The sequence below is a fragment of the Physeter macrocephalus genome, chromosome 18 (assembly GCF_002837175.3).
Source record: "Physeter macrocephalus isolate SW-GA chromosome 18, ASM283717v5, whole genome shotgun sequence".
In the NCBI taxonomy this organism is placed as follows: domain Eukaryota; kingdom Metazoa; phylum Chordata; class Mammalia; order Artiodactyla; family Physeteridae; genus Physeter; species Physeter macrocephalus.
In genome coordinates, this window is record NC_041231.1 from 75,734,302 (window position 1) to 75,753,953 (window position 19,652).

The 19,652-nt window shown below is 56.9% G+C and overlaps 1 protein-coding gene across 1 annotated transcript in view; it reads left to right on the forward strand.

Moving 5' to 3' along the window:
• FOXP4 (forkhead box P4) overlaps positions 1-19,652 on the forward strand; it is a 57,044-nt gene that overhangs the window by 19,059 nt on the left and 18,333 nt on the right. The window contains exons 2-5 of the mRNA XM_055079642.1: positions 498-732; positions 12,779-12,874; positions 18,878-19,000; positions 19,525-19,611. Coding sequence (XP_054935617.1) covers positions 514-732; positions 12,779-12,874; positions 18,878-19,000; positions 19,525-19,611 — 525 coding nt within the window. The 5' untranslated portion in view covers positions 498-513. The remainder of the gene's footprint in view (positions 1-497; positions 733-12,778; positions 12,875-18,877; positions 19,001-19,524; positions 19,612-19,652) is intronic.

Here is a 19,652-nt window from a genome sequence, read left to right on the forward strand (position 1 = left end):
ATCTAGCGGGGGAACAAACACAAAGGCCATTACAGGTGCGTGTGGGCGGGGGCGGGTCTGCGGGGGGCAATATGGTGGTTCCCGGCACTAGTTCACCTGCTTTCAAGTCCTTGCAGGACCCTCGCCCCTCCTCGCTCTGCCCTACACACTAACCTGGAGGGAGAGGCCTGAACCGGTTTGGGTGTGTGGGGGGGTTGGGGGGGTAGCGCCTCCTCGAGGAAATGTGGGGGAGGGGGGGGCAAGGCGTCGGCCTCCGCTTCAGTCTGGAGCTGCCCTTGCCTGGGGCGGAGGGTGACCTTAGGAGGGAGGGCCTGCACCACAACAGGGGTCCCAGGATCAGCCTCCAGGAAGCTGAGAGGGAGAAGCCGCCCCAGGACTTGGTGGGGGTTGTGTCATTTGGGGATGGGGTGTTGAGGGGCATCGCCTGCTTCCCCGGGTGGAACCCGCCCTGCCTGTCCAGCCTCAGCCCCTCCCCCGTGTCTCTCCTCCCCCTCCAGGTCCCGCTAGAGCGACATGATGGTGGAATCCGCCTCGGAGACAATCAGGTCGGCTCCGTCTGGTCAGAACGGCGTGGGTAGCCTCTCCGGGCAGGCCGATGGCGGCGGCAGCGGCGGCGGCGGGGTCGGGACTGCGGGCCCCGCCGGAGGCAGCGCAGGCAGGGATGCGGCCGCGGGCGCAGACAGCAACGGCGAGATGAGCCCTGCGGAGCTGCTCCACTTCCAGCAGCAACAGGTAGGAGCTGGCGCCTCTCCCCAGCAACCCAGGAGAGGGGAGAGGGGCGCCAGGCCTCTTCCTGCCACGCCCTGGCCACCTGGGGGCCACCGCTCCCTGCCACGCAGCCTCACTTTAACATTCTTGAGAAGGTCCAGCCTGCAGGGACCCCCTCTGTGCGCTCCCATTCGAGTGGTCACTAAGGCAGGGGGAGAGCAGCCCTCCCAGAAAGAGAAGTGGGGCTGGGCTCCCTGAGATCATGAACCTTAGAACAGCCTCAGAAATGTCCACAAGGGCAGACAGACGCCTGGGCAGCAGGCTTGAGGGTGTGCGTCTTGGGTGGGTGGGCGCCTGGGCTCTCCTCCCGCACTCCCGCTAAGTTAACAAACAGGGTTGGGGGAGGGAGACCCTGCTCTAAGTGTGTGCTCTTTGGGGGAGGGGGGCTGTGCCCACAGTGGTATCTTCGTTTTATTTGTATTATAAAATGTTCCCCACCTCCATCTCTGCCTGAGCCCCTGATGCAAGCTAGCTGTGAGATTAAACTTCCAGGCACCAAGGGTCAAGGCAGCTGGGAAAAGGTCAAGAGCATAGGCAGAGGTAGGCCTCCATTTTTAGTGCTCAGACTGGAAGCCCTGTCTGTGTCCCCTGCCCTCTTCCCCTTCATCATTCCCACCCTAAACTGCAGAGTTCAGGAGTCCAAGACCAGCCTCTGAGGATCGAGAGGCCTTAGGGGGTGGGGAAGCCTACCTAGCTGGGTTATGACAGAGCAGGGGCCCCAGGTCCCGGCCCCACCCGGGGAAAAAGGGAGAATCGTGCTTGACAAGTTCAGGAGAACCGGCCCAGCCAGCCCCGGCCTTGGGATGCTCCTTCTCTTATTTGACTTTGCTCCTCGAATCACTGCTTGTGGCATTGCCCCTTGGGGGCTCTGCTGGGAATGTGGAAAATTCGGGTACTGCATGTTCCTCCCTGCCCATACCCCACCCCTTCCTCGTGCACACAGATGTATGTACCCACATCGCCCTCATGCTCTCTCCCAGGTTTGCCCTGGGGCTCCTCCCCCGACTCCATAGCCCCTAAGGGGCCCTTTCCCACCACACTTCTTTTTTTTTTTTTTTTTTTTTTTGTACGCGGGCCTCCCATTGCCCACGCAGCGACGAAGACCCAACGCAGCCAAAAATAAATAAATTTAAAAAAAAAAGAATAGTCAAGAAAAATTTATTTTTTTTTTGCGGTACGCGGGCCTCTCACTGTTGTGGCCTCTCCCGTTGCGGAGCACAGGCCCAGACGCGCAGGCTCAGCGGCCATGGCTCACGGGCCCAGCCGCTCCGCGGCATGTGGAATCTTCCCGGACCGGGGCACGAACCCGTGTCCCCTGCATCGGCAGGCGGACTCTCAACCACTGCGCCACCAGGGAAGCCCCCCACCACACTTCTTGAAGCTAGAGGTCAAACTGGAAGCAGCACCGTCAGAAGCCCGGCCCCGCGCTCTGCACTGAGCTGGTCAGCCAGCACTGATGCAGGAACTGAACAAACCCAGGTTAAGTCCCAGCCTGCCCCTTCCCAGCAGTCAACCTTGGCCAGTCCTGGGCTTCCCTTACCTCTTGGCACCTAAAGTACACGGGTTGTTAGGATCATACGCAGTTTGGGTGTAAATTCCCTGGTCAGTACAGATGTGAACAGAATTGAGGACTTTAAAAAATTCCTTTCTCTTGCAAACAGTGGAAACTTGAGCAATAAAGGGCCTGTCTCCTTTCTCCAGGGAGATGGTCCCTGGGAGTTTGCTGGTATCTCCCAAGCCCTCCTAAGCAGATTCTCTGGGGAAGAGACCCACAGAATCTGTACCATCTACGGGGGACAGAAGGTCAAAGGGCAGAACCCTGCCCTTCATCAAAATAATAACAGAACACACCCCACCAGAAATCTCCAAGGCCACCCATTTTGTATGGGTGAAAACTCTTCCCCTCCTGCACCTCTGTGCAGACAGAGCTATGAAAAATTTTGGATGTCGAGGGAGGGCTGGGAGGAATACTGAAACTGGAAAGTTTCTTTAAAAAAATTATATAAAGAGAAGACTGAACACAGATATCAGGATAAGTGGGGAGAGGTGTGGGGTGGGGAGAGACAGAACTGTCTGTACCGATCAGGTTTCTCTGTTCTGCGTTGCGCTCAGGCCATGTTTTACCATCTATATTCCACGTTCCAGTTATCCCTGTTTGTTTTGGTGAATATCCCAAAGTCCTGGAAAATCCTATATCTGTTTCACAAATAAACTGGGGTGGAGATTTGGAGGCGGGCGGAGGGAGGGCTGTTTTATCCATTTGGGCTCACTATGGGCGTAGTGCCTGGGGCCAAGGAAAATATTTGAGACTTAAAAAAGGTTTTCTTGGCTCCAAACTATGAAAAGAACCCTGCAAAATTAAAATTACAAAATTTTCAATTAAAAAGAAACAGTCTGTGGGCTGTCCTTCTCCCTCCAATATATGAGCGAGGCTTTGGGGGGAGCTTGAGGGTAACACTTTCTGGTCCCCCCAGCAAGTGTCTCTGACTGTTTGTGGGGTAGAGCGAATGTAGGAAAGAGGGCCGTGGCCCAGCGAGTGCCCCCTCCTCCTCGACCCCCACCAGGAAGTCCTTCGAGGACAAACACACACCCTGCCTCTGTTTGGTGCTTTGGGTCTTTAATTGCTTCACCATCCTGGGGAGATGGGTGTTATAATTCCCATATCACAATGAGGGGACAGCAGAGGTAGCACTGACTTGTCCAGGTGACACGGGAAAGGCTAGATCTCAGGTCTCCCGGTTCCTAGTGCTGGGCTCAGCTCCCACCACACTCACAGTCCCCTGAGGGAGATGGAGGCAGCAAGGCCTGGCGCCTAGTAGGTGCTAAATTAACCACTGCTGGTGAGTGAGTGAGAGCACTCCACTCCCAATCTAAAAGCGCTCTTAAAACAAACCAACAAAAGCAGCAATGGCTGCCGGCTCTAAGTGGCCACTCCAGAGGCAGAGGGTGTGAGTGGGTCTGCGGGCAGTGCCCTGGTCCCTCCTCCTCGTGCCTCCGTGGCTCCTCTTTGTCTGTCTGTCGGTGGGTCTGTTGGTCCCTGCCCCTCTGCTCTGGACAAACAAGCCCTGGAAATGCAGTCTTGGCCTTTGGGAGTAATGAGTTGACAAAGGAGAGAGAGATAAACAGGGCGAGTCAGAAGTCAGGCTGGTGACAGGACTTTAGGCTGAAACAAACAGTGCTGAAGAGGGCAGCCACGTCACTTTGGAACAAGGGCAGGCGCCTGTTTCCATGCAACAGCAGGCCGGGAGCTTGTTTAAACAGAGGCGGGGTAGGGGGGACAGGGCTCAGCTGCCAGGCTCTGTCTGACCGGAGAGAGGGTCCCCCTCTGGCTGCCCCATTTCAGCAGTCAAGGCCCCAGCTTCCCCCTCCCTCCTCCCAGCCCTCTTTTTGGTGAGTGACAGAGCCACACCACCTCCACTCTGTCCTTGGGGCTTTCATCTGGTCTCCAGTCTCCTGGAGACTCACCCCTGAGAAGGAAGCATGGAGAGGAGAGTGCTGTGGGCCCTGGAGCGTGCATTCACTCAGCAAACATGCATCGAACCTTATTTTGCACCTGGCACCCTGCTGGCCCGTGGAGTTGGTGATCCCCAGCTGCTGTTAGAGAATGCCTTGAACCGAACAGGCGTGCCAGCTGCCCGTCAACCCCCTCCCTTCCTTCACCAAGACTAAGTCTCCTTCCTCAGTGGCCCCCGGCCTCATATTTCCCCTCTAGGATGGCTTTTTTCTTTGAAGGTCGCCCCTGCATTTTCTCCTAATTTAATTTCACCTGTATGAAAATGTTCCCAGTGCGTAGGGCTTTCCCCAGAGACTCCACAAATATCCCTGATGGGGGGCAGCCAGGGCTGGGAGAAGTGTGTGCCAGCTCTGGGGAGGTGAGGTGGAGGGCCTGGGGAGGTTTTGGGGACCAGGCTGGATGCTCGCTGGACTTGGGGCCAGGAGGACTGGGCCAGACAGTGGGGGCGGGCAGGGCTGCTGGCTCTGCGGCTGAGCTGAAAGGCGTCCTGGGCCTCCGGAGCCTGCACTCCTATTGTCCTCTGGTTGCGGGGGTGACAGGTCAGCGGGGGTCACAGGAGGGTTGCCTAGCGTCTGGGAACTCCCACCGCAGTTGCCTTGGCAACTGGGGCCAAATCCCACCCTGTTCACATCCTGTGAGGAGATTCAAAATGGTTTGGGGGCTCTGCACATTCATGGGCTTTTAACTCACCCCCCTCCATAGAGATGGAGCGAGGGGAGTGTCAGGGAGCTGGGGAAAGAAGAATGGAAGAGATTTTTGTTCTCCTCCCCCATCTGGCTCTCCTCTAGGGGGATGGGGTGGAAAGGGGAGTCTTCAGAGGTGAATTAGTGCAGACACCTCACACACGCTGTCAACAGTTGCGTTTTGTCTTCAGGTCTGGGGCACATTTCTTCAGTCTCTGGGACTCCCACCCTCCTGCCCCAGATTCTGCTCCTTCATCTCTACTCCTGCACCCTCCAAACTCCCCTTTTCTTTCTGTAGAATGAGCCCCTTCCCAGGAAGTGCTTGGGGGCCTGGAGGGAGAGCTGAGACCCGAACTCCTCAGAGGCGAGACCTAGAAAGTTCCCGTGGGTGAGGTCCCTGACCCGGGACAGCTGTGGGGTAGTGTTAGAAACGACCGACCGCTCCCTCCCGCTTGGGAACAGAGAGCAGGTGAGAGGTGGGCCCGGGTAGTAAGGTGACAGGCAGGGTCCTGAGAGGATGCCTCAGGGGAGAGGACCTAACCCCCCTTCTCTTACCTTTCCTGGGTTACTAAACCAAAGGCCACCCTGTTTTGTGTTTCTGCCCCCTAGTCCAGCAAAAAAAGGAAGTTTCCCTAAGAGGGGAGAGAAAGGTCAAGGAGAGGGCCCGGGGCCTGGGAAAGGGATGCTCAGGCCCCTGCTTCCTTGGGACTAGGGAAGAGCAAGTCCACTGTGCTCCCAGGTTTCCCTTCTGCTGTGGAATTCTGACACCCCCTCTTTTTTCCCCCTCTCACCCCCTTTTTATTACCAGAGTTCTTGTCCTTACTGATAGGAGTTTGGGGACCGGGAAGAACTGGGGAAAGGGGGTGAGTGTTTCCGCTTCTGAGGGTGAACGATTGAAGCGGGACGGGCCGCATCCCAGGGCCTCTGCCCAGCGGGTGAGCTAGGTTTTCTCCTACTGGAGCCCCTTCATTCTGAGGAGCCCCGGTGGGAGTCAGTGGGGAGGGAACTGCACGCCCCCCACAGTCCCCACTCTAAACCCCACACTTATAGCCCCTGCGGAATGGCTAGCGTGAGGGTGGCGCTGAACCCAGGCCTGGGAATAGACCCCCTTCTGGAGAACTCCAGTTACCAGGAGGCGTCTGGGAGGAGTCTCTCTGAGGGGAAGCGCCACCATCCCGCGACTGCCCCACGCTATTTCAGCTCCTTCCCAGATGCCACTGCTGGGACCTTTCTGGTGGAGCCGGTTTGGGCCCAGAGGGGCTGGATGGGCCTGGGGCTGCTCCCTGTTGGGGGCACGAAGGGAGGGAAGGAAGGAGCCTCTGGGGAGGGCCTTGCCCTTTTGGGCACTGTTGGGTTCATTGGTTAATTCTGTTCTGTGGAGAGGAGGCATTCTCAAGACGCTCCCTTGGCGGTGAAGGGGTCCTAAAACCGGTGTGTGCATCTCCCACCCACGTGGGCCTGTCTGTATCTGCGCATTGCTGGTTTTCATTTTAATGGTTCTAATTTGAGAATGCGCCGATGTCATTTTTACGAGGTTGGTGTAAAAAAAATTTACAGCCTTTTCCAAAAAGCTTTTTTTTTTTTTCCAAGGGAAAAAGGTGTAGAATCACTTCGGGGGTTTTATGGTCTCCTCTCCCCCATCCTCCTTGCCCCCCTTCTCTGTGTAATTTCATTTTTATGTCTCTTTGCTGGAGGATAAAGCCTGGCTGGTGGAGAACCTGGGTCTCCCCAGGTCAGCACCCTTAGTGGTGGGGGCCCCTGACCCCTGACCCTTCTCCCTGCACCCCTTCCCTCCACACTCTGGTCCCAGAGGACTTGTATTTCAAGGGGTAGATGGAGAGACGTTTCCCGTTGAACTCAAGTCAACAAATACTTATTAGGTATCTACTGTTAACTAGCAGTGGGTTAGGTATCTCCTCTCAGAGATTGTATCAATTCCTGCTTAAAATCCTCCAGCAATTTTTCCTTGAGCGTAGAAGGCAATAAAAAGCCATCGTCCCAGTGATGTGGCTGCTGCTCACCCCTGGGACTTCTTCTCAGGCCACTCAGCTTGCCCACACTGGCCTTTTTGGTTCATAATGCTCCAACCTTATATGCCCACCTCCGGGCTCTTGCACCAAGAGCCCCAGCTCCTTCCAACCGGTGAATACCCTCCCCTGAAAGAGTAGCCCCCTCATCCTAAATGCGTCCTTGGAGAGGCCTTCCCTGGCCACACAATCTAAGTAACCAGCCAGCCGTCCCCTGCGTAACGCTGGCCACCATCTCACAGCTCGCTTCGCTTTGTTGTAGGGTCTGTCTCATCCCATTAGAATGTGAGCTCCATTAAAGCAAATACGCCATGTCCCCAGTGTCTAGGACAGTGTGAGTGCCCTGTGGGGCTTCACAAATACTCGCTGAATTATAGATAAATGAATCAAAAGTCATATTCCGGGGGGGTGGGGGGCAGCTGATGGGCCTTCCTGGGAGGGCTTTTCAGGTTTGGGGTGGGCCGGCCCACCAAACACCCTTCTAGGGCCCCTTCCCCTAAATCGAGCCAGCTCCCAGTTGAAATTATCAAGACAATTGAGATCCCAATTTTGCCAAAATTAGCTAGATGCAGACAAAAGAAGTTTGGGTTTTGTTTACTTTGGCTGCTCTTTACCACCATCGGGATTAGACCTGAGTTTGCTGGGGTGGGGGGGTTCCTCCATCCTGTCTGCCCAGCTCCTGGCTCCTCATCCCTGTGCAGAGCCCCGTGTCAGGCCCAGGGGGACTCAGGCTCTGCTTCTGCCGCTGTGTGACTTTGGGCGCTTCACTGCCCCTCTTCGGATCTCGGTTCCTTATCGGTAAAGTGAACTAGTAGATAAGTGTTTCACAAACCTTTTTGCTGGAGATCTTGCCGTAAGAAATGCCTTTTGTTTGGAGTGGCAGCACACAAGAGTTTCACGAAACTGCTTATGCTTACCTAGTAACTCTGATGTTTTCGTGTGTGTGTATTTTTTTCCTATTTTTTTGACCTTCTAAATTGATATTATATGACCCACCATTAGCTCATTACCAGCAATTGGGAAAACACTAGACTAGATACCCTCTAACACTCCAGCTCACCAGGTCTGTGACCTGCATGACTCTGCTTCTCTGTTCTCAAAGTTCAGCCCTTCGTGCTTGTCTCCCTGAGCACCACGTCCCCGCCCTCCCAAACGCACAGAGTAAGTCTGGGACCCCGACACAGACCTGGAATCCTCCAGCCTGGAGAAAGAACCAGTAAACAACCCTGCACCTGGCCTCCACAGAGAGGATGCTGGTCCTCCCCCAAATTCTCCAAGACAGAAATGAGGGTGTAGTCTCATCCCACAGATGAGAGATGCATCTGCCCCAAGACTTGTTTTTCTTTTCATAGCAGCTCGCTGTTGCCCTCAAAGCACCAGCTTCATTCCCCTCCAACCCCGCTGCCCTCCCTGGATGCCATCCGTTATAAGCCATTTGTTCCTAATTGTGAAGCTCCTGCTAATGACTTCTGAATGGGCGGTTGGGGGAGGAGAGTTCAGCTTCATTAGCGAGACTGAGCTCTTAGGCTTGAGGGGGAATGGGGGTGGGTGTAGATGGAAAAGGGCTTGGTTAACAAGTCCTTCTGGGTGGCACTGGACAAATGATCAGGAGCTGCCTGGGAAGGTGAAAGATCAATAATCACAATCACAAGAGTTAATGTCCGTCCAGGACCCACTGAGTGCCAGCACTGTGCCGAGTACTCCATGTACACTGTCACATGTATTCTTCACAGCAAACCTGTGAGCTGACTACAGGGTTATTCTCATCTTACACAGGAAGAAACTGAGGCTCAGAGCAGTGATGTGACTTACCCAAGGTGACTCAGTATTTGGTGGAGCCAGGATTTGGATCCAGATCCCTTTGACCAGGGTCCGGGCCTGAATGGACCAGTACTGCTTCCTTTAGAGGAAAATTAGGCTTCATTCCCCAAACCACAGAGCTGGGCATTTGGTTTTCAGTCTGAGGGGTAGAGGGAGCAGGAAAATAAGGTTTAAAAGGCCAAATGGGGGCTTCCCTGGTGGCGCAGTGGTTGAGAGTCCGCCTGCCGATGGGGACGACGCAGGTTCGTGCTCCGGTCTGGGAGGGTCCCGCGTGCCGCGGAGCGGCTGGGCCCGTGGGCCGTGGCCGCTGGGCCTGCGCGTCCGGAGCCTGTGCTCCGCAACGGGAGAGGCCACAACAGTGAGAGGCCCGCGTACCGCAAAAAAAAAAAAAAAAAAAAAAAAAAAAAAAGAAAAGAAAAAGGCCAGATGACTCCCAATTTCCCATTCTGCCCTGAGCCCCCCCCATGCCTTCTCCCTGGTGGGATTCTCAATGCCTCTTCCTACCCAAAGCTGTATCTGGCCCACGAGGAAGAGAAACTGAACCCCGTGTATCAGGCCCCAGCCACGGCAGGCAGTGCAGACGCATGCCTGGTGTGCCAGAGTGGCGACTGTGACTCGGATGGGGCTTTAGAAAGTCTTAGACATACCCGATCCCTTGGGTGACCGCCCTGGAGGAGGACATCCTAGGCCAGAGGGCCTCCCCCGCCCCTCCTCCCAGAGCACCATCCCTGGCTAGGGGTCCAGATGGGGGTGGGGGATGGTGCAGCATTACAGGGCACTGAGCAGTCAGTGACATGTCCAGGCCATCTGGGGAGGGGAGATTGGGCCCCAAACCCAGGGTCTGCCCATCACCCTCGCCCCTGGGCACCTATAGGGTGATTTTTAGGTGGTACCAAGTCCCTAGTTGGGTCAAGGCTGGGCTGTAAGCAAAGTCCATGAAATGAGCATGTGCTGCCCACTGCCACCTCCCCATCTTCTCCAAGCCAGTATGAGGTGGGTGGCCGTGAAAGTGAATGAAGGAATGAGTGAAGGATGAATGAATGAAGTGCCTAGAGGAGCAGACCCCGTGGGCGCCTCCAGCCTCTCTGGCTACTTACCTCCAACACAGCTCAATTTTCTGTCCCTGCAAGTGGTTTCCAGGTCCCCAGGCTCACCGGCTATTTCAGTCGTCTGTGGTGTGAGGGTCGCTGCTCCTGGAACGCCCTTCACCCTTCGCCCTCCTTGTCCACTTGGTGAGCCTGCCCTTCCAGCCTCCAGTCAGTGCTGCCACCTCATCTGGGCCCTGGTGTTGGTGTCCATCTCCACCTCAATCTGTGATGGGCGTCTCATCACAGCACCAGGCCCTGAGCCCTGGGGCAGGGCCAAGTTCTGTTTCTCTGTATCCCCAGCACCTAGCACTGTCCCTGGCACGTAGGAAACGGAAGGAAGGAGTGTGGGGGGAAGGGTGGGAGGTCAGAGGAGGTGACAGCCTGGCCAGGCCTAGAGTCTCACCTGGTCCCCTGTCACCTGGCCTAACGGGGGAGGAAAGGCTCAGAGCGATAGGAGGGGTGGGGCCTGTCGCAGGGAGGTCTCACAGGAATGAGATTGCAAGGCCCTGTCATTTTTTTCCTGTAAATCTTGTAATTTCGTGCTCCAGGGGACCACCAAGTAAGTGAGTCAGTGGGGGGAGAATCCAGCCCCCCAGGCCACTCCCCCCACCAGGAGACTGCTCAGGACTCCCTCCAACTTCCCCTGGAAAACCCTCCCCTGTGGCCATCCCCTCTGGGTCACCTGGGCTGCCAGCCCCTCTGAGCCATCCTCTTCACCCACTTTGCGCCCTGATCTCTGACCCCTCTACCCCATCTCTACCTTTGGAGGACAAAGAGCATCTGTCCAGCCGTGTCATTAGACCTGGGGCGGGGTCCCTGAAAACGAGGCACCCAGAGGCAGGGCCCCTTCCGGATGACCAGCTGGCCACCTCCTTCCCCTCTTCACCCTGCACCTCCTCCCACAGCCTCTCAGAGCCCTTGACTCAGGTCAGATTTCTACTTTCTGATGTGAATCTTGAAGAGAAGCAACCCCGGGCCACTCCTCCCAGTGTGAGGTCCCGGGGAAGAGGGGTGTGGAAGAGGCCTAGGATCTGGGGCGCTGGTGAGCGGCATGCCAATCTGGACGCCAGGTCTGCCCTGGGACACGCTCGCATAGATACACCAGGGTGTATTTAGGTACTGTCCTAAGGTACACTAGGTTTAAGCCTCAGGGAGGCTCAGCTATTCAATGAAAGGGCTGCGAAGGGGGTGTGTATATATGCTTGGTGTACAGCGGGCGCCCCCTAAGTGTTTGCTGAGTGGCAGGGTGGGGGGCTATGAGTGCATCCGTGTCCCACCTTATAGGTCTGCCTTGGTGGTGCTCGCGGTGGGTAGGAGAGTGGAAGTCCACGTGAGGACAGACAAGTGTGTGTGTGGATAGATGTTCGAGGAAGCCGCAGGTGGTCTGTTGCATTTAATAGGTGCGCTGGGGAGAGGCTGGAGGAGGTGAGAGATTCAGGATCCAGGAAGGAAGCAAATGCTCCTCGAATGCTGACCAAGTGGCAAGCATTGGTCCTTTAACACCCCACCCCCACCCGCACGTATTTCAGAGTTAGGTGGTGGCCCAGTTTTTCAGAGCAGACTGGAACACAAAGACGGGGGATAACTTGCCCAAGATCACACTACCGGTAGGCGGCACGACTGGGCTTCAAACCCAGGTCTGCCTGATGCCAGGCCCCCCTGTCAAAGGCCTGGACACAACTGCTCTGGCCCCCAAGGAGATCTTTGAGGAACCTGGGTATATTTTGTGCTCCTGAAATGTGGATTCAAGACAGGTCCCCACATCCCCTGCCTCTGAGCCCACTACTGACCTGGAGTGGCTGGGGATGGAGGGCTTGGCTGACCTTACAGAGAACTTCCTGGCCTCTGTCTCCTACCTGACCTCTCCTACTCAGCGTCTCACTGCTCATCCGCCCACCTCCTAGGCCCACTGCCTGGCCGGAGAGGCTGCTCCTGCAGAGACTCCACGCACCTCCCATTCTCATGAGCCCACCGGCTCAGAGTCCAGTCTGAGCCACCGTGGCCTCCAAGCCCCGACCACTACAGTCAGTGTAACTCACTGATAGTTCACACACTCCCTTCAGGACTTGATCCAATTCCCCCAGTGCCACAAGGCCCGGCTCCCAGCCCTCCTGCCCCAACGTAGCGCTCAGACCCTGAGACCCTGAGACTCCACCCTCATCCCCCCAACTGTGTGCTCTGACTCCAAGTGAATGCTACTCCCATAGCCCCCAGACCGACCACCTAGTAAGGCAGATGGCCTTGGAGCCAGGCTTCTTGGCCTCAAATCCTGGCTCTGACGCTTCCTAGCTGTGTGACCTTGGGCATATTACTTAACTTCAGTTTCCTCATCTGCAAAATGGGACTGATAATCCCTACCTCACACCCTCCCAGGAGAGGATTAAATGACATCTTGCCTGTAAAGTGCCTGACACATAGTAGATGCTCGACAAATTGTACCTACTATTAATAGCCTGAGTCCACCACTGTACTTCCTCCTGGGTCCTTGTTTTGCCTGAGTCCACCACTGTACTTTCTCCTGGGTCCTTGTTTTGACCACTGACCCATTTGCTGACCCCATTGAGTCCCAACAAAACCTCACCAGGTCCCAGAGTGAGTCCCTACAGGATCTGATCCCCAAAGCCTGGCAGCTTCTCCCTACAGGTTCTGATCCCCAAAGCCTGGCAGCTTCTCTCAGTGACTCCTACCTTTATCCTTATCCCCTAGCCCAGGTGGACCCCGTGACCCTCTCACTCATCCCCAAGACCTTCTACATGACCCTGACCTCCTCCCCTTTATTCTCTCCAAACGCTCCCTGAATCCAGGATCCTGCACTGACCCTTGCCCTCCCACGTCTGCTGGAGCAGCCGGGAGCACTGATTCGCCCCTGTCTTGCAGGCTCTCCAAGTGGCCCGGCAGTTCCTGCTGCAGCAGGCCTCGGGCCTGAGCTCCCCAGGGAACAATGACAGCAAGCAGTCGGCCTCTGCCGTGCAGGTGAGGAGGATGCCCTGCTGTACTGGGCTGGGCTGGGGCCAGGTCGGAGGGTGGGCTTGGCACCGAGGGAGGGGAAGGACCGGCTGGAGAATTGCTCTGGCCCCATCCCCAGTGCCAGAGAGGGGGCGGCTTTCCAGAGGGGATTGCAGTCACTGCAGGGGCTGGTGAAGAAACACCACCTTCTCACCTGCACCTGACCTCCCAGCCCTTCCTCCACCAAGTCTGTCGCTCAGAGTTTGAGTCTGTCTGAGCCCTCTGTCTCTGTACCTGTCTGCCTGCCTCCTCTTCCCTGGCTCTGCCCTCAGGGTCTCTCCCTGGCACTTCTGGGTCACTGGGCCCGTCCCTCTCTGCTCCCCTCCCAGGCTTTCTCACTTGCTGAGGCCACCACACCCTCCCCCCACCTCCTCCTCTCTCACCCACCAACTCTCTCTGTCTCCCCATGTTTCCTGTCTCTTGATGTCTCTCTGTCTCTTGTTTTCCTTTGCACAATCTGCCCTTTTTGTCCCCCTCTCCCTTCCCCGCAGCGTGCCGGCCCATCTGGCTGGCTGGGGGAGGGGAGGGGAGATGGTGTTGGGGGCGGGGGTAAGCCAGGCCTTCTGTTTACCTTTTGTGTCACAAAGAACTTGGGAGAATTGCCGTCTGAGTCGGGGTGGGTCACAGCTCCGAGGGCAGCCCGCTCCCCTCCCCCCTGCCTCCCCCCCCCAACACCGGCAGCCGGGCTTCCTCGCTCTCCCCACCCCTGGTGGGGGGAGGGCAGGGGGAGGGGTGGTGGCTCCAAATTGGGGAGGGGACTAAGCAGGGCTTTGGAAGGAAGTTTATCTAAGGGAGGAAGGGTGAGCACAATCCAGTCGCAAAGCGCTGAAGCCTGAAGGGTGGGGTGCTGAGGGAGTGGGGGGACGAGAGGAGCAGGGTGGGGAGGGAGTACAGGGTAGCCGGAGAAGGACCCGGGACTGGGTTAGTCTTGGGGCAGATTCCAGTGCTCTGCGGCTCCGAGGGCATACCTGGCTTTTCTGTGAAACAAGCTTACGTTCCGAAAGTGCTTTCAAGAAGTTGAAGGTGCCGGACAGGACAGTTGTGGGCCTGAGCAGTGACCCTCTTTTAAAAAGTCTCCAACCTAATGAGACAGCCCTCGGCGGGGAGGAGTCGGGCAAAGAGGGGTAGCGGCCTGGGCGGGGAAGGGGAGGACAGTTCGGATAGGATAGCCACTAACGGGAAGAAGCAAGTTCTCACACTGGAATGAGGTAGTAGGTTCTCATGCCCCTGTAGTGTCAGGACTGGGTCTCTTTGAATTAGGGAGCCCTCCATGTACTCCCTGGGTCTGAAGTGGCCCTCCGGCTACCGTTCTGAATTTTCTACCCTGGGCCCAGCCTAGTACCCCCTTCGAAGAACAGGGAGGGGTAGGCTGGGGACCCATAGGAATGGTCCCCAACCCAGAGAGGGTCTCCTGACCCAAGTAAGAGGGAGGGAGCTGGATGGTGGTTGGAGGGACTGAGGTCAGACATCAAGAAGGACTTTGCAGCAGGGTAAGAAGGGTAGGGTCTGAAATAATTAAGAAAGGAAAGGAGGCTGTGGAATCTTCCTTCGGAGATCACCCCCACCCCCAAGAAACGAGAGGGGTCACTCAACAAACGCTTACTCAGTACTTCCTAAACTGACAACATTTGCAGACTGCTTACCATGTATGCTGGGCTGGGAGGAGCAGGGATGGTGCCTGACATAGAGGAAGCTTATTTAGAGGCTGAGGGTTGGGATGGATACAATTTGGTGCCAGAATCAAGGACCCAAACTCAGCCTCTTAAGTATGGGGATCGGGGTCCCTGGGTGAGTGGGAAGACTAGGCCAGAGCTTAGTTTAGGTTAAACTCCCTTGCAAGTGACCAGAAGGTAGTCCTCAGTCCTGGCTGGAACTGCAGCAAGAAAGATCGTGGTGAGACACCAAGAAGAACTTCTAGAAATGGCAGGGGAGCTGAGAAGATGAGACGAAGGCTGGGCACAGCTAAGGGACCTGCCCTAGCCAACCTTCTGCCCAAACTCCCAGATACCTGTGCTTCCTTCTGTGATTGAGCTCTCCCTGCCTGGGGCCCAGGCCCAGGGACAAACCAGACAATCCCCAGGCTGGAGCTGGAGACCTAATATGGTTTTAGAAACTCTTGTGAAGCTGGCCCTAAGAGAGGGGTGGTGAACATGGCTGTGAGCTGAGTGGGCAGGCAATCCTGCCTTGAGTTGGGGACCACTGGGAAAGAGGCTGCCATCGATCTGCATTACCCACTTGATTCAGGCTCCAGATCAACGACATATCCTCTCCCCTATCCCACCACCAGCCTTGAGTTCTTAGAAAAGCTATTGCTAGGCCCTGGGCCCCGCAGAGTCAGAAGCCCCACTTCCTTGGAGATTGTGAACCTGAGGGTGGGGATGAGAGGCAAGGAAGGTATCCAGGGTTGGGGCTCCAGGCTCCTGGAGAAGTTCAGACATGGCCCCAAGAACCCCCATCTCCCCAGGCCCAGAGAACCATCGGGCCAGGGCTCTGTACTGGGGACTGCAGTTCACTACTATGCTAAATAAGCACGTGGCAGCATCACAGTGTAGGCAGGAAAGTGTGAGTTCTGGAGCTAGTTGTTGGGTTAAAATCCTGGCTCTGCCCTTTGTCAGCTGTGTGACTTTGGACAAGTTTCTTAACCTCTCTGGGCCTGAGTTGCCTCATCTGCAAAATGGGGCTAGTAACAGCATCTATCCCCTAGGATGGTGAGGATAAAAGAGATGATTTTGTAAATCACCTAGTGTCTGCCCCACTGTGGTTTACATGGTGGTTGGAGGGCTCCAGGCCTGAGCAGGGTTCCCGAGGGAGGGGCTGGAGGGAGCTGTCGGCATTTTGCCCGGGGCTCACACTGCCAGGGAGCATTTAGCTGCCCTGGCCATCCTCCAGATGGTGACTCACGGGCCTCGCTGGGGTGACTAGCTGACGGTGCCCATCCTGACACATCCCAGCCTGGTGAGGGGACAGTGGGGACACCAGGGGAGCTCCAGCTCAGTCCTCAGAACCCCCAAGGGGTGTGAGGGGAAGGGATGGGCTCAGCCAGCTCAGGAGATAGCAGGCAGCTGCCACCTCACTGACCTTTCTTGACCCGGCTGGGCCACCTTCAAGACAAGTACACACAAGGTAATCCATCCTGATTACTGCAGCCGCCTCTCCAGCCTGCGGCTCAGCCAACTGGCAGGAAGAGCAGGGGCCCGGGAGGCCTTCCAAGGTCATCTCTTCCATTCCCCTGCCTCCAAGTAGGAAAGCCCCAAGGAAGGAAATACCACATCCTTTCCTGCAGGCCACTCGCAGTGACTCACACCCCTGGTGCCTGGAAAGACCTCCTGGGTGTCTAGGCTCAGTCTCCTCGGCTGGGGGCCCTGTCCATCTCCTCTAGTTCAGTTCTCACAGCCATGAGCATGGGAGGCCCAGAGCTTTTGCCCAAAGTGGCCCTTGCCACGTAATGCCCCTGGGGCCAGAACGTTGGGGCCCTGGCGCGCCTAAGGTGCACTCTTGGAGGAGGGGAGGCAAAGAAGGGAAAAGGAAAATCCAGATGTTTTAAAAAGTAATTTTCTTTACATTTGTGTAGAATTTCATGGCCATACAAATCACTTTCACTTACTTCTTCCCCCACTGTCCCTCTAGGCCTCGGTTCTCTCACCTCTAATATGGTGACGATGATGGTACCCTCCTCCCAGGGCTGCTGTGAGGATTCAGGGAGAAAATACACATAAAGGGCTTAGCCAAGCACCTGGCACACCTGGCATGTAATCAACCGCCAACAACGTCATCTTGAGTAGTCCTGTGAAGCGGGGAGGGCAGCTGTGCCAAAGCCCAGTTAGCAGATGCAGAAAGTGAGGCTTGGCGATTTCGAAGGATAGTCAATGTCAGGGACAAGAACCTGGGTCTTCTGACTCAGAAATCCAGGGCTGTGAGCTCCACCACGTTGGGGGCCCCCATGTCAAAGGACAGGTATGCAGCTGCCTCCGGGGCACCCAGCAAAGGATACAGGCTGGCTCTGCAAGGGGGGGCTGGATCTGTGCCGTGGCCTGCCCCTCCGAGAGTGGGGACCGGAACAGCCCTGCAGCCTGGCTTTCCCGAGCCTCCCCAGGAGACAGTTGTAAAGAGAGAGGTTGACCTTTGGGATCTCTAGCCTCATCGAACCCTTGAGCTCCCTGGATGGTTCCATTTCCACACACTCTCCTAACCCTTCTCAAGACCTGCTCTGGGTGGCGGGGTGGGGGCAGGCGGTGCGGGAGGTGGGAACAGCGGGAACTGCAGAGCACACAGACCTGGGCATGAATCCCAACCCTGCTGCTTAAGGCTCCTCGTTAGAGGCCCCTCAGAGCCTTCATTCACACGGTGTGGCCGTGGCTAAAAAGCTAGGTGCCCCTTCCAGGGATGTTTGCACAGAGATGGCTGCAGTAAAGGAGGGGAGCCCAGGGCTGGGGCTCAGCCACTAGTGAAGGGAGGGGCAAGAAGAGGTGGGGGCAGTGAGACTTACCGATGTCCCTGGAGCCACTGCACTTCCCCCCATTGCTCCTCTGCCTGGGGATGCCCTCACTGGTGGCTTGAGGCTGAGCCTTGCCCCTGCCAGGGATCCTGAATGGAACCGACTCCTCCTCTTCTGCCCCGCCTGTGGGGCTGGGGGAAGGCGAAAGGGCCCAGGAATCCGCTGGGGACATAACCTGTGCTGTCCTGACCAGGACAAGTCTCTGCAAGACACTCCTCCTGGACTGGCCCAGCAGCACCCCTCCCTCCCTGCCCCAAGGTTGATCTGCCAGGAAGGTAACTCAACTCGGGGGAGCACACACTTAGTGAGTGCCTGCCATGTGCCAGCTCTGCTAGGGCTGGGGAGTGAGACGGGAGATTGGAGACTTGTGCGCGTGGAGCTTGAAGAGTGATGGGGGTGGCTGACTGCCCTGTCAGGACGCCTGTCCTGCTAAAACAGGGCATCAAGACAGTGCTGCACCTTGGACTACCCAGGCTATGACTGCACAGGCCAGGGGTTTCAGGGGAGTTGGGAACTGGGAAAAGAATGACGATACTGCTTTTCCCTGAACCTTTTGCCTGTAGCTAGATTCTCTGGGCCTCCTGTAGAGGCCTCACCCAGGGCAGGGGGCAGAAAGCTGCCCTACTATGAGAATCCTGCAAGTTTCCAGCTGGAAGGAGGCATCTCTGTTTGATGGTTGAGGAAACTGACGCCCCAGAGACAGCCAGTGAATGGCTGGAGGTCACTTGGCAAGTTCATTGCAGAGCAAGGAGCAGCAGCCTGCCTCTCCCCGCGTCTCTGCGTGGTGTTCTTTCCGCCCCACTTGGACCTAGTTAGGTGATCACGCGTACACACTCGCACAGGGTGGGTGGCCCTCATGGTGCTCCCTGGGCGTCAGCTCCTGGTCATTGTGTGTGCCGTCTAGACAGGTGTGCTGGAGCATGTGACACGCGTGTGAGAGGGGCCAAAGTCCAGTCCTCATGCCATGTGGGCTACATTTTGAAACCTTCCCATGGCTGCAGGCTGCCCTCCTGGCCAGGCCCACCTTGTGGATCGTGTTCTCAGAACAGACTGAGCAGGAGTCGGCAGTGGCTAGGTGCTGCCCCTCCCCATCACTGGGGGAGAAACCCTGCAAGGCGTGGATTCTACTAACCGGTGTCGCTGGGGTCTAATCTTCCTGCACCAAAGACAGCACATCCTGCAATAATGTCCAACCGCCTGCAGGCTCTGTTCTAAGTACTAACTCATTAGCCCTCGTGATGACCTGAAGAGGCAGGCACTCTCGCTACTTCCATTTCAGAGACAAAACCAAGAACAAGGGAGGTGAGTCACCTGTCCAGAGACGCACAGCTAGCAGGTGGCAGAGCCAGAATGTGAGCCCAGGCAGCTCACTGCGGAAGCCGGAGCCGCTCTGCCCTGCTGTGGGCAGGGGCTCGGGTACGGACCCTCCCCGGGGTGGGGCAGAGGTGAGGGGCTGACGGGGCCGAATCTCACAGGTGCCCGTGTCGGTGGCCATGATGTCGCCGCAGATGCTCACCCCCCAGCAGATGCAGCAGATCCTGTCGCCCCCACAGCTGCAGGCCTTGCTCCAGCAGCAGCAGGCGCTCATGCTGCAGCAGGTGAGTCTGGCCCCGGCCGCCGGAAGGGCAGGGAGAGGAGGGCAAGGTGTTCCAGGCACTGGCCTCCCCACTCCCACCCTGTTTACTACCAACATCACCAAAGGCCAAAGCAGTGGCAGAAACCAGAGAGACCGCTCCGGGGCGGACTGACCTGCATTCCTCCAGGACAGCTGGGGAGGGGTCAGAGGTCAGGCCTCTCCCACAGCAGACTCCCATACACCCCCATACGCCCTCACAGCGCCCCACCTGTAACTCCAGGGAAGGGCAAAGAACATCCTGGCACTTCATCCTCACCCACCAAGGGAGGGGGAGGGCTCGGCGCCGTGCGGGGAGGCTCCCCTCTCCCCTCTCCGTCCCCTCTCCGTCCAGGCTCTGCTCTGGGAGAGCCTCTCTCTCGAAGCAGACATCTCCCTGCTGGACCATCTGTTTCACGGCAACCCAGTCACGAGAGGGCTGGCTGTTGCTTTGGGGTCAGCAGTCCCCCGCCTGCACTAACCCACTCCCGCCCTGCTGTCGACCCCCAGCTGCAGGAATATTACAAGAAGCAGCAAGAGCAGCTCCACTTACAACTCCTCACGCAACAGCAGGCTGGGAAGCAGCAACCCAAAGAGGTAAGGGGCTGGGGCAGGGCCGGATATGCCCCTTAAAGGAC